The sequence below is a fragment of the Salmo trutta genome, chromosome 24 (genome assembly GCF_901001165.1).
Source record: "Salmo trutta chromosome 24, fSalTru1.1, whole genome shotgun sequence".
NCBI lineage: Eukaryota > Metazoa > Chordata > Actinopteri > Salmoniformes > Salmonidae > Salmo > Salmo trutta.
Genome location: NC_042980.1, coordinates 2524607 through 2545063, shown reverse-complemented (window position 1 = coordinate 2545063; position 20457 = coordinate 2524607). Strand labels below are relative to the sequence as shown.

Sequence of the window (20457 nt, the reverse complement as noted above, 5' to 3'; positions counted from 1 at the left end):
GATTGAACAAAACATGCATGTATTGTATAACATAATGTCCTAGGAGTGTCATCTGATGAAGATCATCAAAGGTTAGTGCTGCATTTAGCTGTGGTTTTGGTTTTTGTGACATATATGCTTGCTTTGAAAATGGCTGTGTGATTATTTTTGGCAGGGTACTCTCCTGACATAATCTAATGTTTTGCTTATGCTGTAAAGCCTTTTTGAAATCAGACAATGTGGTTAGATTAACGAGAGTCTTGTCTTTAAAATGGTGTAAAATAGTCATATGTTTGAGAAATTGAAATTATAGCATTTTTGAGGTATTTGTATTTTGTGCCACGCAATTCTACTGGCTGTTGACTAGGGTGGGACGCTTGCCATGTGTATGTGACCAATACATTTTGATTTGATTTGGAAGACATCCTCCTTTCTCATGTGGTACCCTTCCTGCAGGCTCATCCTGACATGACCCTCCAGCATGACAATACCACCAGCCATACTGCTCGTTCTGTGCATGATTTCCTGCAAGACAGGAATGTCAGTGTTCTGCCATGGTCAGCGAAGAGCCCGGATCTCAATCCCATTGAGCACGTCTGGGACCTTTTTGATCGGAGGGTGAGGGCTAGGGCCATTCCCCCCAGAAATGTCCGGGAACTTACAGGTGCCATGGTGGAAGAGTGGGGTAACATCTCACAGCAAGAACTGGCAAATCTGGTGCAGTCCATGAGGAGGAGCTGCACTGCAGTAATTAATGCAGCTGGTGGCCACACCAGATACTGACTGTTACTTTTGATTTTGACCCCCCCCCCCCTTTGTTCAGGGACACATTATTCAATTTCTGTTAGTCACATGTCTGTGGAACTTGTTCAGTATATGTCTCAGTTGTTGAGTCTTGTTATGTTCATACAAATATTTACACATGTTAAGTTTGCTGAAAATAAACGCAGTTGACAGTGAGAGGACGTTTCTTTTTTTGCTGAGTTTATTTGGTTTGTATAGACTGAGTTTTTTCCACCCCACTTTAGCTAAGACAGGTACAAAACGTTCTCTACAAGCCAAAATCAAATCACATTTTATTGGACACATGCGCATATTTAGCAGATGTTATTGCAGGTGTAGCGAAATGCTTGTATCCCATGTACAGTCTACTACATTATATTGCATTGGGGGCTATGGAGGGGGCAGAGTGAAAAGCCAGCAGCAGTCTGTGTGACAAAGTCCCCCTCAAAAACGAACCATGTTTGGTTAGTAGAGACCCTACTGAGTATTTCACATCACACTTTAGCTGAGACAGATTGAAAAGTTCTCTCTACAAGCCAATATATATCCCAAGTACTGTCTCATTTGCAATGTATTTTATTGAGGGCTATGGATGGGGTGGAGAACGGAGTGCTGCTGGATATGTATGACACAGTACCCCTCCAAAACTACACACATATTTTGTTATTAGAGACCCTACTGAGTATTTTCCACCCCACTTTTGCTGAGACAGGTACAAAAGTTCTCTCTACAGCCCAATATTCTCAACATACCAGTGTTACAATAGTATTGATAATTATTATTGGTCTTAAAAAATATATACATATTCTACAATATTTACTGATTGCCTTTACTTGTTGGCACAATACAATTGGCCACTGATTAAAAATATATATCTTCTGAATGAGTTATCCACATTGCAATGTTTTGAAATGCAGGCTTTTATTTAAACGGTTTCCTCATTACCATACTAATGTGACGTCATAATTTGTGCTGCGGGCAGAATAAAATATCAAATAAGCATATAAATGGCACAGACATGGTAGGAACGGGTCAATAAAATAGAACAGCATCAATACCAGCTATGATCAGACTCTCCAACCGGGAGTACGGTATCCAGGTCTAGAATATCGACCTCGTCCAGAACAGTGGCAGGTCCGTTACCGACATCCTCCACATCAGCATCAAATACCGAGTTTTGTTGAAAATTGGAGAATGGTTCCTTGGACGAAGTGTATGGTCCAAGAGCACAAGGATGCGATAGTGCTGGATTTGAATAATTCGCAGAGAAAATCAGACTAGAAGCAGAACACTTCGCTGTACTCCCGTGCAGACAGGCCGATGAGGTTGGAAATATATGTGGGCCATTGTGGCAATTGTTTACTGAATTAGCTCTTGTCCTGAGCTGTTCGTTTTGTTTCTCCAATTTTCGGACCAGCTCCTGAAGCTTGATCACTTCGAGCTCCGCGTTTTGAAATGTATTGTTGCCATTAACGTCCGCCATCATTTGGGGGTTCAACACTTCCGCTTCCATTGGTTAAAATACGCATTTAGAAAGACAAAATAAACACACACTACGGTCGGTAACCGTAATGATCGGTCGGGTCGTTCTTTGTAGTAGACAATTGAGACGTGCTTCGTAGTGATGCTGTGTGCAGATCCAGACCAATGATGTATTTATGCCGCATTCAAGATGACTGGGAACTCAGAAATCTCTGACCTTCGACTTCAGTGTGTTCAAGATAACTAGGAACTCGGGAAAAACACGAGCCTTGATTGGGAAAATTGTTTTGAATGGTCATCCGAACTTGGGCATCATCCCCCCCCCCCCGATTCAAATAACCAACTCATCATCAAGCTTTGATTATTTGAATCAGCTGTGCTAGGGCACTACACAGCTTTCCGAACTGAAGATCACTGACGTCACGATTTTACCTCGTTTTTTCCGAGTTCCCAGTTGTCTTGAAAGCACCAAGAATCACTGGATTGTTGATTTCAAAGGGACAATAAGAGTCTTTGAAAGCAACGGCCGCCATATTGGTACTCCTCAGACGGAGCAGTTCTCCATAGGAATGAACGTAATTCTATAGTATTTTAATAATATATTTCAAGGACAAAATTTCATTTATTTAACTATTTCTTTGTTGTAGTGCAGACAGTAACATTAGTACTCTCAAAAATATATACTTTAAAAGCTGGAACCGGTAATGGTGAAACTGCCACATCGGTTTGTGATATTACAACATCAAATGAATTAATTCTAACAATGGTAATGTTTTTTCCCCTCTGAAATCATTGCACATCATTGCACGTGTGCTAGAACAATTACCCCACCAAAAACGTTCTTGAAAAAAGTATACTTGCTCAGACTTTATATGGGCAAATAAAACTCATAGAATAAAAGGGAAGGTTCTATATCTTCCTAAATCTGAGGGTGATTCTAATCTTCCAGACTTGGAATTGTATCAACTCGCCACCCAGGGCTTTTACTAGCGACATATAGTTATTTAAATGCACTAAATCATTTTGTTACACCTGCAATAATATCTGCTAAACGTGTATGCGACCAATAACATTTGATTCAATTTTTGATCTGATATAGAGGAACAATGGGTACATACTGAAGATGTACATGCTCATCCCCAGAATCTTTGTCTATTTTCAAAAGAGTCAAGCTAAGAACATGAACAACTTAATGACAGAATTCAAAAGCAATTTTGGACTGACTAATGTAGATATTTTTCAAATACATGCAACTCAAAAGTTTAATATCAAGAAATGTTGATTTTAAATATTTTGGACATCAGAGCAATTTTAAGGGAATCCTATTTGAGTCAGTAAAGGATAGGTAAGATATGCAAAACCTTGCAGAGAGCCTATCCAATTGACAATCTCTTGGAAAAAAATAAACTATTGGAAGCAAGATTAAAAAAACTGATATTGTCACAAGGATGGAATTTTGGAACATAACTAACAAAATTACAGTTAATTAAAATGTACTCTTAATCCAATATAAACTAATGTGTGCAATGTATTACACAAGAGACAACATTCACAAAATGTATAGCACAATGACAGTCATGTCTTAAGTGTAAAATTAACAATGACTCAATAATCCATGCCTTCTGGGAATGCTATGAAGTCCAAAAGTGATGGGCAGAGTTGGCTGTCAGAAGAATTACAATGTAAATGTACTTTTAATCCATTTGTCTGCATATTTCAAGACATGGCATATGAGAGTGGAGTGAGATACCCAATGGGTTGGATGATACTTTTCCCGTCAATCATCTTTAAAAAACATATGCTTAAAATCAACCAATCCTCTATCGTTAACACAATGGAAACAAAATGGTGCCGTTTGAGGCCATTTGGCGGAGAGTGAGGCGGGCGCTGAAAATGGGGGTATGAGCAGGTGGGTCTGGGCAGGGGTGAAGTTGTCATTTGTATGTGTAGGTTTTATATTGTAAAAAAATGTGACATGGGATGCAACGACTAATGAGGCATTTTGTCCCAGTGTGGTGAAACTGATGATTTGTCGACACAGATGGTTTGTTTACATAGCAGGTTAGGATAATTCACTTGGAAGGTTAGGATAATTAACCTGCCACAGGTTAGATTAATTAACGTGGCAAGTTAGGAAAACTAACGCAGCAGGTTAGATGAATTAACGTATCAGGTTGGGAGAATGAGGTTAAGGTTAGGAAAAGAGTTAGGCTTAGCTACAATGCTACAGTTGTCAAACAACTTTTGTCCCAGACGCGACCACTAGATGGAGCTGTAGGCCTACTCCATCTTCAGGAGAAACATAAACAACAATAGGAGAAACATAAACAAACCATCTGTGGTGACAAATCATCCATATCATAACACTGGTGGGCAGATTGTTTTTGGCACTGATCATTTGGACGAATCACGATTTTGCAGGTGTTCTCATTTTTTCGGAAGGGGGGGTATCTGGTCCATGCTTTGGCCTGCGTTTAGTTTGCTTCAAAGTTAATTACGTTATGTGTCACTTTGTACTGAATTACAGTTTCCCTAAAACGGTGCACACCATTCTTCAACAGGCTTTGAGGTACGTTTTATCTCGTTTTGTGGGTGTGGCGAGGTATGGTCTGATCAAAATGGGTGTGTGACACAGGCGGCTGGTGGCATCTTAATTTGGGAGGACGGGCCCAAAGTAATGGCTGGAATGGAATAAATGGAACGGTATCAAACGCATTGTTTCCATGTGCTTGATATCAATACTTTTGATTCACATTTAATTGATTTGTCACACACACAATGCATAGCCTACAAATACTTGAAAGAAAACACCAAACTGTTTTGTGTAACTTCTGTCCAAATTTTAATAAAGAATGATTTATATTTTTGTATTGCACACACAACCAGCCCCCCGGCCCTAATTCTTACACCGTATGGGTATCTTACAGTAGGTCTACTTTGGTAGCCTGAATGCCTGTGAGAAATATGTTAATTATGTAAAAAATTGCAGGCTGAGACATGTTAGAAAAATATTTGTTGGCCAATATGCATTTTACTGTGGATGTTTGAGATATCGTGATTCAGAGTCAATGTATTATAGGCCACTCAATTAAAAATAACAGAAAAAATAACAACAATGCAAATTTGTTTTTTCTGTTTAAGTGCTTACAAATGTTCACATATCCCATATAGTATATTCGTGTGTGAAAACATGAATTGTCAGTGTAGTTTTTATGTAGAAGATTAACATCCACTCCCATTTAATAAACACAAGAAAGGTATGAACTCTGAAACATGCTCTTTTTCAACCTCAGTACATTTCCGTATCTATATAAGGAGGATCCATGTCACCAAAACGTAATTCATAATTGTCAATCTGTTAAACAGCTACATAATAAAGACCCCAGCTTCATCCGCAGGAACATTGGATGTTCAACTATGTCATTTTTTGGTAAAAAAATGAAAAATATTTGTTACCTCACAGTGACCCAAATTAGGTTTGGAGATTTTTATGTCTCCATATTTAAAGAAGCCAATTGAAACCCAGTAAATCCAGACCCACCATTTGTAAAACATTGATACAGTGTACCGTAAAACATTAGTATGAGATCTAGTTCTGAGTGTGTTTCTAAATGTGTTTACCTCTGGTGATTTCGAAGCAGCGCTCACAGTGGACGGTGCGTCTGTAGACCCACATACTGTCCCCTGCCTTGAGATGGCCCAGGGGACTGCTTCACACTGAGGACGCAGAGACACACAATGTCAGATACTCTCATTAGGCGAAGAAGAAGATCATGATGCATGTGTATTGATTGTTACATCTCAAGGCAGACACAGAGTCTGGTAATCTTAATGAGGCGATGGTTGGATGTAATCCAATCAATCAATTATTGTATATAGTAGTGCAAATGTAACCTATTTATATCACAATATTGTAGATCTGATAAGAAGAAAGAAGCCTCTGTACGCACACTCAGACACAGACATTCAAATATTAGCATATGGTGTTAATATTTCAATATTGAAATAGTGTTTACCTTGAAGCAGATAGTGTGGCAGTTGATCTTCATATCCTCCAGCACCATCTTTGGTCGTAGCTCATGGGCTTACAGCAGTAGGAGCACAGGTCTCTCTCCAACACAATCCAACAGGGACTGAGAGGGACTTATCATCATCACATGGCTGTGTGAGAAAGCATGTATGGACCTCATGTAGGGCCAGACAGAATCTGCCAGGGGAGATATTTTATCAAAACCATCAGAGGCCTTGTTATTTGTGGCTAAATAACTATGTTATATGTTCTAACTACATTATAGGACTTTTACAATTATGTTATTTAAAAATAATAACATTCAAATAAATATTTTTGTTTGTACATGTGATATCTTAATCATGTGCACAGTCTTAGATGAAAACATAGATATAAATAGCACAGTTTGAGAGCATAATGATGATGACGGGATTTGTGAAAGCAACTGAGGAAAAACTAAAATGGCTATTACCACTTGAATGAAGAAGAACATTTAAAAAATCTACTCCGTCAGAGTGCTGAAAGAGCTGAATAATCATTTACTGGGGATTTTCAAATCATTTTCTATGTTTTACAAATGAATGTACATTTTTTAAATAAAAAATATGTCTGTTTTCAGTGGCTTGTCAACTCCGCCCCTTAAGAGAAATGTTTTTGTCAATATTCTGAAAAAGTATTTTAATCACTGTTTTTGCTTAAAGTATTTGCTGTGCTAGAACTAAGCGATAATGTTTGCTTTATAAATGTTTTATGTTCTGAAACGAAATCAGCACTGGAGCATTATTTAGCCCTGTAAAAAAATATGTTCGGAGATTGTATTAACTATTTGAAAAATCTAATGTTAGAATTAAGCAATCAAGGTCTTTAAACATTTGTTGGACAATAAATATAAAAATTATGCCTTTTATGGTGTCTGACGGAGTTATCATCAATCCAATTAGTTGCATTTTATGAAAAAAATGTAAGAATTAATAGGCTGTTCCTTTCCATGGTGTGACAGCTGATACTTTGGTCTATCAAAATATATACAATGCTCAAAAAAATAAAGGGAACACTTAAACAACACATCCTAGATCTGAATGAAAGAAATAATCTTATTAAATACTTTTTTCTTTACATAGTTGAATGTGCTGACAACAAAATCACACAAAAATAATCAATGGAAATCCAATTTATCAACACATGGAGGTCTGGATTTGGAGTCACACTCAAAATTAAAGTGGAAAACCACACTACAGGCTGATCCAACTTTGATATAATGTACTTAAAACAAGTCAAAATGAGGCTCAGTAGTGTGTGTGGCCTCCACGTGCCTGTATGACCTCCCTACAATGCCTGGGCATGCTCCTGATGAGGTGGCGGATGGTCTCCTGAGGGATCTCCTCCCAGATCTGGACTAAAGCATCCGCCAACTCCTGGACAGTTTGTGGTGCAACATGGCGTTGGTGGATGGAGCGAGACATGATGTCCCAGATGTGCTCAATTGGATTCAGGTCTGGGGAACGGGCGGGCCAGTCCATAGCCTCAATGCCTTCCTCTTGCAGGAACTGCTGACACACTCCAGCCACATGAGGTCTAGCATTGTCTTGCATTAGGAGGAACCCAGGGTCAACCGCACCAGCATATGGTCTCACAAGGGGTCTGTGGATCTCATCTCGGTACCTAATGGCAGTCAGGCTACCTCTGGCGAGCACATGGAGGGCTGTGCGGCCCCCAAAAGAAATGCCACCCCACACCATGACTGACCCACCGCCAAACCGGTCATGCTGGAGGATGTTGCAGGCAGCAGAACGTTCTCCACGGCGTCTCCAGACTCTGTCACGTCTGTCACGTGCTCAGTGTGAACCTGCTTTCATCTGTGAAGAGCACAGGGTGCCAGTGGCGAATTCGCCAATCTTGGTGTTCTCTGGCAAATGCCAAACATCCTGCATGGTGTTGGGCTGTAAGCACAACCCCACCTGTGGACGTCGGGCCCTCATACCACCCTCATGGAGTCTGTTTCTGACCGTTTGAGCAGACACATGCACATTTGTGGCCTGCTGGAGGTCATTTTGCAGGGCTCTGGCAGTGCTCCTCCTGCTCCTCCTTGCACAAAGGCGGAGGTAGCGGTCCTGCTGCTGGGTTGTTGCCCTCCTACGGCCTCCTCCACGTCTCCTGATGTACTGGCCTGTCTCCTGGTAGCGCCTCCATGCTCTGGACACTACGCTGACAGACACAGCAAACCTTCCTGCCACAGCTCGCATTGATGTGCCATCCTGGATGAGCTGCACTACCTGAGCCACTTGTGTGGGTTGTAGACTCCGTCTCATGCTACCACTAGAGTGAAAGCAACGCCAACATTCAAAAGTGACCAAAACATCAGCCAGGAAGCATAGGAACTGAGAAGTGGTCTGTGGTCACCACCTGCAGAACCACTCCTTTATTGGGGGTGTCTTGCTAATTGCCTATAATTTCCACCTGTTGTCTATTCCATTTGCACAACAGCATGTGAAATGTATTGTCAATCAGTGTTGCTTCCTAAGTGGACATTTTGATTTCACAGAAGTGTGATTGACTTGGAGTTACATTGTGTTGTTTAAGTGTTCCCTTTATTTTTTTGAGCAGTGTATTTCAAATGTTGTTAATATTAAGAAAAATGTTTGTGAAATAAAGAAGAGCTTGTCCCGTCTTTCAAGAATCCCATTTTTTACTAAGGGTCTATCTAGAACCTAAAATGGTTATTTGGCTGTTCCAATAAAGGAACCCTTTGAAGAACCCTTTTTGGGTCCAGGTAGAACACTTTTGGTTCCAGGTAGTACCTTTTGGGGTGCCATGTAGAACCCTTTCCACAGAGGGTTCTACCTGGAACAAAAAAGGAATCTACCTGGAACCCGAAAGGGTCCTACTTGGAACCAGAAAGGGTTATCATATGGGGACAGCCAAAGACAATTTTTGGAACCCTTTTTAACTTTTCTTGTATGCGTTCCTGCAATCTCACCTTTCAGGAGTAGAATACACAGTCTTGGTGGGTTTTGACACGAGAGAATCAAACAGATCATCCTCAGCCTGGCTAAAGATGAGAATAAAATTGTTCAAGGACCATGCCCTAGGACCATGCCTCAGGACTACCTGGCCTGATGACTCCTTGCTGTCCCCAGTCCACCTGGTCGTGCTGCTGCTCCAGTTTCAACTGTTCTGCCTGCGGCTATGGAACCCTGACCTGTTCACCGGACGTGCTACTTGTCCCAGACCTGCTGTTTTCAACTCTCTAGAGACAGCAAGAGCGGTAGAGATACTCTGAATGATCGGCTTTGAAAAGCCAACTGATATTTACTCCTGAGGTGCTGACCTGTTGCACCATCTACAAAGTTCCCGGACATTTCTTGGTGGAATGGCCCTAGCCCTCACCCTCCGATCCAACAGGTCCCAGACGTGCTCAATGGGATTGAGATTTGGGCTCTTTGCTGGCCATGGCAGAACACTGACATTCCTGTCTTGCAGGAAATCATGCACAGAAGGAGCTGTATGGCTGGTGGCATTGTCATGCTGGAGGGTCATGTCAGGATGAGCCTGCAGGAAGGGTACCACGAGGGAGGAGGATGTCTTCCCTGTAACGCACAGCGTTGAGATTGCCTGCAATGACGGCAAACTCAGTCCGATGATGCTGTGACACACTGCCCCAGACATGACGGACACTCCAACTCCAAATCAATCCCGCTCCAGAGTACAGGCCTCGGTGTAACGCTCCATCCTTTGATGATAAATGCGAATCCGACCATCACCACATCACCACAAAACCGCAACTTGTCACTGAAGAGCACTTCTTGCCAGTCCTGTCTGGGTCAGCAACGATGGGTTTGTGCCCATAGGCGACGTTGTTGCCGGTGATGTCTGGTGAGAACCTGCCTTACAACAGGCCTACAAGTCCTCAGTTCAGCCTATTTCGGACAGTTTAAGCACTGATGAAGGGATTGTGCGTTCCTGGTGTAACTCAGGCAGTTGTTGTTGCCATCCTGTACCTGTCCCGCAGGTGTGATGTTTGGATGTACCGATTCTGTACAGGTGTTGTTACACATGGTCTGCCACTGCGAGAACGATCAGCTGTCCATCCTGTCTCACTGTAGCTCTGTCTTAGGCGTCTCAAAGTACGGATATTGCAATTTATTGCCCTGGCCACATCTGCAGTCCTCATGCCTCCTTGTAGCATGCCTAAGGCACGATCATGCAGATGGGGCAGGAACCCTTGGCATCTTTCTTTTGGTGTTTTTCAGAGTCAGTAGAAAGGCCTCTTTAGTGTCCCAAGTTTTCATAACTGTGACCTTAACTTCTATGGGATAGGGGGCAGTATTTTCACGTCCGGATAAAAAACGTACACGATTTAATCTGGTTGCTCCTTCTGCCCAGAAACAAGAATATGCATATAATTAGTAGATTTGGATAGAAAACACCCTGAAGTTTCTAGAACTGTTTGAATGGTGTCTGTGAGTATAACAGAACTCATATGGCAGGCCAAAACCTGAGAAGATTCCATGCAGGAAGAGCCCTGTCTGACAATTTGTTGTCCTTCTGTTACATCTCTATCGAAATTACAGCATCTGTGCTGTAACGTGACACTTTCTAAGGCTTCCATTGGCTCTCTAAAGCCGCCCGAAAGTGGGATGGGGTGTCTGCTGTCTCTGGGCAAAGTATAGGAGCAGAGTTTGTGAGTGGTCAGCCTGGGGACAGTGAGACTGGAGATGCGCGGTCACGAGAACTCGGCATGTTTTTCTTTCAGCCTTTGAATGAATACAACGTTGCCCGGTTGGAATATTATCGCTATTTTACGAGAAAAATAGCATAAAAATTGATTTTTAAACAGCGTTTGACATGCTTCTAAGTATGGTAATGAAATATTTTGACATTTTTGTCACGAAATGCACTCGCGCGTTACCCTTCGGATAGTGACCTGAACGCACGAACAAAACGGAGGTATTTGAATATAACTATGGATTATTTGGAACCAAAACAACATTTGTTGTTGAAGTAGAAGTCCTGGGAGTGCATTCTGACGAAGAACAGCAAAGGTAATTCAATTTTTCCAATAGTAATTCTGAGTTTAGGTGACCCCGAAGTTGGCGGATGTCAAAATAGCTAACCGTGATGGCCGAGCTATGTACTCAGTATATTGCATAATGGGCTTTCGCCAAAAAGCTATTTTAAAATCGGACATAGCGATTGCATAAAGGAGTTCTGTATCTATAATTTTTTAAATAATTGTTATGTATTTTGTCAACGTTTATCATGAGTAATTTAGTAAATTCACCGGACGTTTTCGGTGGGTATGCTAGTTCTGAACATCACATGCTAATGTAAAAAGCTGTTATTTTATATAAATATGAACTTGATTGAACAAAACATGCATGTATTGTATAACATAATGTCCTAGGAGTGTCATCTGATGAAGATCATCAAAGGTTAGTGCTGCATTTAGCTGTGGTTTGGGTTTATGTGACATATATGCTTGCTTTGAAAATGGCTGTGTGAATATTTTTGGCAGGGTACTCTCCTGACATAATCTAATGTTTTGCTTTCGCTGTAATGCCTTTTTGAAATCGGACAATGTGGTTAGATTAAAACCTCTTACATCTAGACGTTCCGCTAGCGGAACACCTGCTCCAATATTCAATGATGGGCGTGGCGCGAAATACAAACTCCTCTAAAATTTTCAACAATACGACGTTTAGTACCACATCCGGCCATTATGACTACCTCGTCATGCCATACGGGTTGATGAATGCTCCAGCAGTCTTTCAATCCTTTGTAGATGAGATTCTCAGGGACCTGCAGGGGAGGGTGTGATGGTTTATATCGATGACATTCTGGTATATTCCGCTACACGCGCTGCGCATGTGTCTCTGGTGCGCAAGGTACTTGGGCGACTGTTGGAGCATGACCTGTACGTCAAGGCTGATAAATGCTTGTTCTTCAAACAGGCCGTTTCCTTCCTAGGATATCGCATTTCCACATCAGGGTTGGTGATGGAGTGTGACCGCATTGCAGCCATGAGTAATTGGCCGACTCCAACCACGGTAAAGGAGGTGCAGCGGTTTTTAGGGTTTGCCAACTACTACCGGAGGTTTATCCGGGGTTTTGGGCAGGTGGCTGCTCCCATTACCTCACTGCTGAAGGGGGACCGGTGCGTCTGCGGTGGTCGGCTGAGGCGGACAGAGCTTTTGGTCGCCTGAAGGCTCTGTTTACCTCGGCTCCCGTGCTGGCTCATCCGGATCCCTCTTTGGCATTCATAGCAGAGGTGGACACGTCCGAGGCTGGGATTGGAGCCGTGCTCTCACAGCGCTCGGGTACGCCACCGAAGCTCTGCCCCTGTGCTTTCTTTTTGAGGAAGCTCAGCCCGGCGGAGTGGAACTATGACATGGGGGATCAGGAGTTGTTGGCTGTCGCCAGAGCTCTGAAGGTGTGGAGACTTTGGCTTGAGGGGGCTCAACACCCTTTTCTCATCTGGACGTTCCGCTTGAGGTTCCGAACAGGTTGATCTGGTGGGCTCACACGTCACCCTCCTCTGGTCATCTGGGCATCGGTAGGACGGTGCGATGCCTTAGTGGGAGGTATTGGTGGTCCACTTTGGCCAAGGACGTGAGGGTTAATGTGTCCTCCTGCTCGGTGTGCGCTCAGTGCAAGGCTCCTAGGCACCTGCCCAGAGGGAAGTTACAACCCCTTCCCGTTCCACAGCGGCCTTGGTCACACCTGTTGGTGGACTTGCTGACCGATCTGCCTCCGTCACAGGGCAACACAATGATCCTGGTCGTTGTAGATCGGTTTTCTATGTCCTGTCGTCTCCTCCCTTTGCCCGGGCTCCCTACGGCTCTACAGACTGCAGAGGCCCTGTTTACACACGTCTTCCGGTACTACGGGGTGCCTGAGGACATAGTTTCTGATCGGGGTCCCCAGTTCACGTCCAGGGTTTGGGAGGCGTTCATGGTGCATCTGGGGGTCTCTGTCAGCCTTACCTCGGGTTTTCACCCCGAGAGTAATGGGCAGGTGGAGAGAGTAAACCAGGATGTTGGTATGTTTCTGCGGTCGTATTGCCTGGACCGGCCAGGGGTGTGGGCGAAGTTCATCCCATGGGCAGAGATGGCTCAGAACTCACTCCGCCACTCCTCTACGAACTTATCGCCCTTCCAGTGCGTGTTGGGGTATCAGCCGGTCCTGGTACCGTGGCATCAGAGTCAGACCGAAGCTCCAGTGGTGGACGATTGGGTGAGGCGCTCGAGGGAGACCTGGGAGGCCGCCCACGGGTACCTTAACCGGGCCGAAGGGCGGCAGAAGGCAAGCGCTGACCGCCACCGCAGTGAGGCGGGTCTGGCTCTCGACCCGAAACCTGCCCCTCTGCTTGCCCTGCCGGAAGCTGGGTCCGCGGTTTGTGGGGCCATTTAAAGTCCCGAGGAGAATAAACAAGGTGTGTTATAGGTTACAGCTCCCCCCTTAGTACCGTATTAACCCATCGTTTCATGTGTCTCTCCTCAGGACGGTGATGGCTGGTCCGCGTCAAGAAGCTGAGGTGCGGGAGGTCCCTCCGCCCCTCCTGGACATCGAGGGGACCCCGGCGTATGCAGTTCGATCCATACTGGACTCAAGGCGTCGGGTGGGGGGCCTTCAGTACCTCGTGGATTGGGAGGGGTACGGCCCGGAGGAGAGATGCTGGGTGCCGGTGGAGGACGTATTAGTCTCATCTATGCTGAGGGAATTTCACCACCTCCATCCGGATCGCCCTGCGCCTCGTCCTCCGGGTTGTCCTCGAGGCCGGCGTCAGCGCGCTGCGGGGGCCGCGTGTCAGGGGGGTACTGTCACGACTTCCACCGAGGGTGGTTCCTCTCCCTGTTCGGGCGGTGCTCGGCGGTCGGCGTCGTCAGCCTACAAGCCGTCACCGATCCATTTTCTTTTTCCATTTGTTTTGTCTTTGGTTTTTTTCACACCTGGTTTCATTTGCTTTAATTTCTGTGTGTATATTTTACCCCTGTTGCCTGCTTAGGTTTGTGCGGGATTATTTTGTCTCAGGTTGCTCGTTGAGGTTGTGCCTCAGTTATTTTTCACGTATATACAGATTATATATAAGTTTGAGGAGCATTGTTTTTTCCTCCTTCGGTGATTAACTTATTTCTCTTTTTGTCGTGGGCGTTGTTTGGTATTGTTCCTGTATTTTTGTGGTGGGCTTGCCTATTAAAAGACGCTCCTTGGACATCTCTGCTCTCCTGCGCTTGACTCCTTAACCTACCTCATATACATCACCTAACATACAGTATGTGAATGCCATACCTGCTCATGCTCTGGCTTGTGGGGTAGTTGTTGTGGTGCTGAAGGAATAAATTCAACAGGATATCAAAACATTTAAATGTTAGTGTGTTATCTTTGAGTAAGAAGTTTATAAAGGTGGTGAATAAACTTGGCTAGGGCTCCCTTGCATAAGAGATGACTAGCTTGCCTGGTCAAATAAAGCAAAAAATAAAAACAGAGATAAAATAATACTTTTTTAAAGTGTAAGTTTAATGATCTACCTTGTCTTCTTAAGGTGGAACTGACAGCGTTTTAGCAACATTAAATCATATAAAAAATATGTCCATATACACCCCCAGGAAGAAAATGACAATTTTCTTTTACATTTTCTGACAAGCGGGCACTTAGATATGGTCATTTTCACGTTTTCATGAATTCATAGAATGTTTAGGAATGATGTAGTAAGATATAGTAAGGCATTTGTGAAATTTCTAAGGCAATATAGATTGGGAAAGCAGCAATTAATAGATACTTCAGTAAATAAAACCTAATAAAAACATCTGTCTTGTCGAAGACTGGAGTCTACGCAGACTGGTGCGCCATAGCCAATCAAAGCTATAATAGTCCTATATGCAAATAAGCCATTTGCCACACGGGCCTACCATCATCCACTTTGAACTGGACTGTGTGTTTAGAGGCAGTAGCAACAGCGTGACTTTAGATCATCAGAACACATTTGCCAAAAGCCGCAAAATACACCTGAATGGATTTCTGCAAGTATGTAAATAGCACTTTACAGTCCTATTGATCAAACAACCATGAAAAGGTAGGCTCTCTCTCTCTGTTTCCTATACACATCAACAACAACAACATCAACAACTAATGCTAGCCAGAGACTGAGAGAAGCTAAAATCTAAATATGAAAAAAATAATCTCTCAAACTTTTTAAACTAGTTGGCCAAAATAGTAGCATACTCGTCCTTCTGCAGCTTGCCTGCCAATGCATGCTTGTGTCAACAAACATTTTGACAACTGAATGGGAACATGCCTGCCTGCTCGCCCATTTGATCAATGCCAAATACATTTGATTGACAAATAAGAGAACTGTGGATAACAGTCATTCAAGTTCAGCATAGCTAGCTAGCAAAGTTATTCACATTTCTAACCAAATGACACCAAATGACACCTGCTAGCTAACCAAATGACACCTGCATCTCTAGCTGTAGCCACCAAAAAAAACGAGCTAGCTACCCTAACATTAGGCTCTGTGTTTTTAGCTTGCTCAATAAATAGCTAGCTTCATAAATAGATATGCTAGACCAGGGTTGTCAAACTCAATCAGCGCACAGCCATAACGAATTCACAGGCCTATTTGTTTTTACAAAAAAACTTGCAACTGCGACCCAAACTGCCCATTGTTTTATTAGAAAAAATATGGCACTTTATAATATAACTTACATAGGATGCTGTATATAGCATTTTAACATATTAAAACAGAAGAATAGATAAATTATTATAAACTTTTCTTGAACTGTACTGTTGGTTAAGGGCTTGTAAGTAAGCATTTCATGTTGTATTTGGCCCAGGTGACAAATACAGTTTGATTTTATTTTGTATTTGTCCAGCCTTTGCTGCTACGCCACAGGACTGGAAAACCCACCACCAGCCCAGGAGATAAGCCCAGGCCGATAGTGGTCAAGTTCCTGAGGTTCAAGGACAAGGTAGCTGTTCTGGAAAGAGCAAAGAACTTGTAGAGGAATGTATATCTTCCTGAAGTTGTGCGCCAGAAGAGGAAAGAACTGATCCCAGCCATGAAAGCTGCCAGAGCGCGTGGGGACATTGTGTACATCCGCTATGACAGACTCATTGTCCACCCTCCCACCCAGAAGCATGGAAGGGATGATAGAGCCAAGCCTATGGGTTCGTAGCCTCAACCCCGCAGCACACACACCAATTGATTACTGGACTGCTGAATATATTTTTTTCTCTTGCATTGTCTGCTCTTTTCAGTATTATGTCTGTTTCTGATAAGCTACCCAGGAAAGGGCTGAACATAGCCCATATTAATATATGTAGCCTTAGAAATAAGGTTCATGAAATCAATAACTTGCTAACATCAGATAACATTCATGTATTAGCCATTTCTGAGACTCACTTAGATAATTCATTTGATGATACATCAGTGGCAATACAAGGATATAACATTTTTAGATGAGACAAAAATGCTTATGGGGGTGGTGTTGCTGTATATATATTCAGAGCCATATCCCTGTAATGCTTAGAGAAGATCATATATCAAGTGTTATTGAAGTGTTGTGGTTGTAGGTTCACTTGGCACATCTAAAGCCTTTTCTTTTGGGGTGTTGCTATAGGCCACCAAGTGCTAACGGTCAGTATCTAAATAATATGTGTGAAATGCTTGATAGTGTATGTGATGTAAACAGAGATGTCTACTTTCTTGGCGACCTGAATATTGACTGGTTTTCATCAAGCTGTCCGCTCAAGAGGAATCTTCTTACTGTAACCAGTGCCTGTAATCTGGTTTCAGGTTATTAATCAACCTACCAGGGTGTTTACAAGCACTACAAGAACAAGATCATCCACATGTATCAATCAAATGTTTACTAATGCTGGAGAACTTTGTTCTAAAGCTATATCTGTACCCATTGGATGCAGTGATCACAATATAGTGGCTATATCCAGGAAAGCCAAAGTTCCAACAGCTGGGCCTAAAATAGTGTATAAGAGATTATACAAAAGATTTTGCTGTGACACTTATGTGGATGATGTTAAAAATATTTGTTGGTCTGATGTGATTAATGAGGAGCATCCAGCTGCTTCACTTGATGATTTTATGAAAATGCTTCTTCCAATTATTGATAAACATGCACTTGTTAAGAAACTGACTGTTAGAACTGTTAAGGCTCCGTGGAATGATGACGAATTGAAAAACGGTATGGTTGAAAGAGATTGAGCACAGCTGACAAGCTTACTTACTGCAAATTGAGGAATTATGTGATATTATGTGACAGCAGCAGCAGGTAGCCTAGTGGTTAGAGTGTTAGGCCAGTAACCGAAAGGTTACTAGATCGAATCCCCGAACTGACAAGGTAAAAATCTGTTGTTCTGCCCCTGAACAAGGCAGTTAACCCACTGTTCCAAGGCTGTCATTGTAAAAAATAATTTGTTCTTAACTGACTTGCCTAGTTATATAAAGGTAAAATAAATAAATTATAAAGCAAATATCAATGATATATACTTTAAATGAAATTATTGGCAGAAAGACAAATTCAACTTCATCTTTCATCGAATCAGATGCTTATTCATCACAAAACCATTTCATGTTGCCAATTATTTTAATTATAATTTCATTGGCAAAGTGGGCAAACTTAGGCAGGAAATGCCCATAATGAACAGTGAGCAATTGTATTCATGCATAAAAAACAAATAATGAAAGAAAAACAGTGCAAGTTTGAATTTTGTAAAGTCAGTGTGGAAGAGGTGGGAAAATGATTGTTATCGATCAATAATGTCAAACCTCCTGACATTCACAACTTATATGGAATGCTACTGAGGACGGTAGCTGACTCTATAGCCACTCCTATCTGTCAAATTTTTTATCTGAGCCTAGAGGAAAGTCTTTGTCCTCAGGCCTGGTGGGAAGCCAAAGTAATTTCGCTACCCAAGAGTGGTAAAGCGCCCTTTACTGGTTCTAACAGCAGACCTATAAGCTTGCTGCCTGCTCTTAGCAAACTGTTGGAAACAATTGTGTTTGACCAAATACAATGCTATTTCTCTGTAAACAAATTAACAACAGACTTTCAGCATGCTTATAGAGAAGGGAACTCAACATGTACTGCACTGACACAAATGACTGATGATTGGTTGAAAGAAATTGATAATAATAAGATTGTGGGAGCTGTACTGCTAGATTTCAGTGCAGACTTTGATATTATTGACCATAACCTGTTGTTGAAAAAAACGTATGTGCTATGGCTTTTCAACCTCTGCTATATCGTGGATTCAGAGCTATCTATCCAATATAACTCAGAGGGTTTTCTTTAATGGAAGCTTCTCTAATGTCAAAACATGTAAAGTGTGGTATACCGCAGAGCAGCTCTCTAGGCCCTCTACTCTTTTCTATTTTTACCAATGACCTGCCACTGGCATTAAACAAAGCATGTGTGTCCATGTATGCTGATGATTCAACCATATACGCATCAGCAACCACAGCTAATGAAGTCACTGTAACCTTTAACAAAGAGTTGCAGTCTGTTTTGGAATGGGTGGCCAGTAATAAACTGGTCCGGAACATTCTCTAAAACTAAGAGCATTGTATTTGGGTTCTAGACCTCAGCTGAATCTGGTAATAAATGGTGTGGTTTTTGAACAAGTTGAGGAGACTAAATTATTTGGCATTACCTTAGATTGTAAACTGTCATGGTCAAAAAATATAGTTTCAATGGTTGTAAAGATGGGGAGAGGTCTAGCCATAATAAAGAGATGCTCTGCTTTTTTGAAACCACACACCAAAAAAACAGGCTCTAGTTTTGACTAATCGTGATTATTGTCCAGTCGTGTGGTCCAGTGCTGCAAGGAAAGACCTAGTTAAGCTGCAGCTGGCCCAGAACAGAGCAGCACGTTTTGCTCTTAATTGTAATCAGAGGGCTGATATAAATACTTATTTTGCCTGGGCTATTATGCGTGTTTTATTGTTTGTACAGATGAACGTAGTATCTTCAGGCATTTGAAAATTGCTCCCAAGGATGAACCAGACTTGTGGAGTCCAACATTTTTTTTTTCAGAGGTCTTGGCTGATTTCTTTTGTGGACCCCAGGGAGAGTAGCTGCTGCTTTTCCAACAGCTAATGGGGATCCTAATAAAATACCAAGGGCCCCAGGGAACTGGTAACTTCCCCTTTGAACACAACTCACATCGTGATTCAAAAACAAACAACTGTTAAAACCTGTTAGGGCTAGGGGGCAGTATTTACACGGCCGGATAAAAAACGTACCCGATTTAATCTGGTTATTACTACTGCCCAGAAACTAGAATATGCATATAATTATTGGCTTTGGATAGAAAACACCCTAAAGTTTCTAAAACTGTTTGAATGGTGTCTGTGTATAACAGAACTCATATGGCAGGCAAAAACCTGAGAAGATTCTGTACAGGAAGTGCCCTCTCTGACCATTCCATGGGCTTCTTGACTCTCTTTATTGAAAACTTAGGATCTTTGCTGTAATGTGACACTTCCTACGGCTCCCATAGGCTCTCAGAACCCGGGAAAAAGCTGAATGATGTCTTTGCAGCCCCTGGCTGAAAAACATTAGCGCCTTTGGTAAGTGATCTATCAGAGGACAATGAGACTGAGGCGCGTGCACGAGGCGACCCCATATTTTTATTTTCTCTGTCTTTGAACTAAAACACGGTTTCCCGGTCGGAATATTATCGCTTTTTTACGAGAAAAATGGCATAAAAATTTATTTTAAACAGCGGTTGACATGCTTCGAAGTACGGTAATGGAATTTTTTGAATTTTTTTGTCACGAAACGCGTCGGGCGCGTCACCCTTATTTACCCTTCGGATAGTGTCTTGAACGCACGAACAAAACAGAGGATATTTGAACATAACTATGGATTATTTTGAACCAAACCAACATTTGTTATTGAAGTAGAAGTCCTGGGAGTGCATTCTGACGAAGAACAGCAAAGGTAATAACATTTTTCTTATAGTAAATCTGACTTTGGTGAGGGCTAAACTTGCTGGGTGTCTAAATAGCTAGCCCTGTGATGCCGGGCTATCTACTCAGAATATTGCAAAATGTGCTTTCACCGAAAAGCTATTTTAAAATCAGACATAGCGAGTGCATAAAGGAGTTCTGTATCTATAATTCTTAAAATAATTATGTTTTTTGTGAACGTTTATCGTGAGTAATTTAGTAAATTCACCGGAAG

At 42.3% G+C, this 20457-nt stretch overlaps 1 protein-coding gene across 1 annotated transcript in view; it reads right to left on the bottom strand.

Moving 5' to 3' along the window:
- Positions 1 to 2412, bottom strand: part of LOC115160591 (SLAIN motif-containing protein 1) — a 41321-nt gene extending 38909 nt beyond the window's left edge. The window contains exon 1 of the mRNA XM_029710781.1: positions 1821 to 2412. Coding sequence (XP_029566641.1) covers positions 1821 to 2275 — 455 coding nt within the window. The 5' untranslated portion in view covers positions 2276 to 2412. The remainder of the gene's footprint in view (positions 1 to 1820) is intronic.
- Positions 2413 to 20457: the final 18045 nt, after the last annotated feature.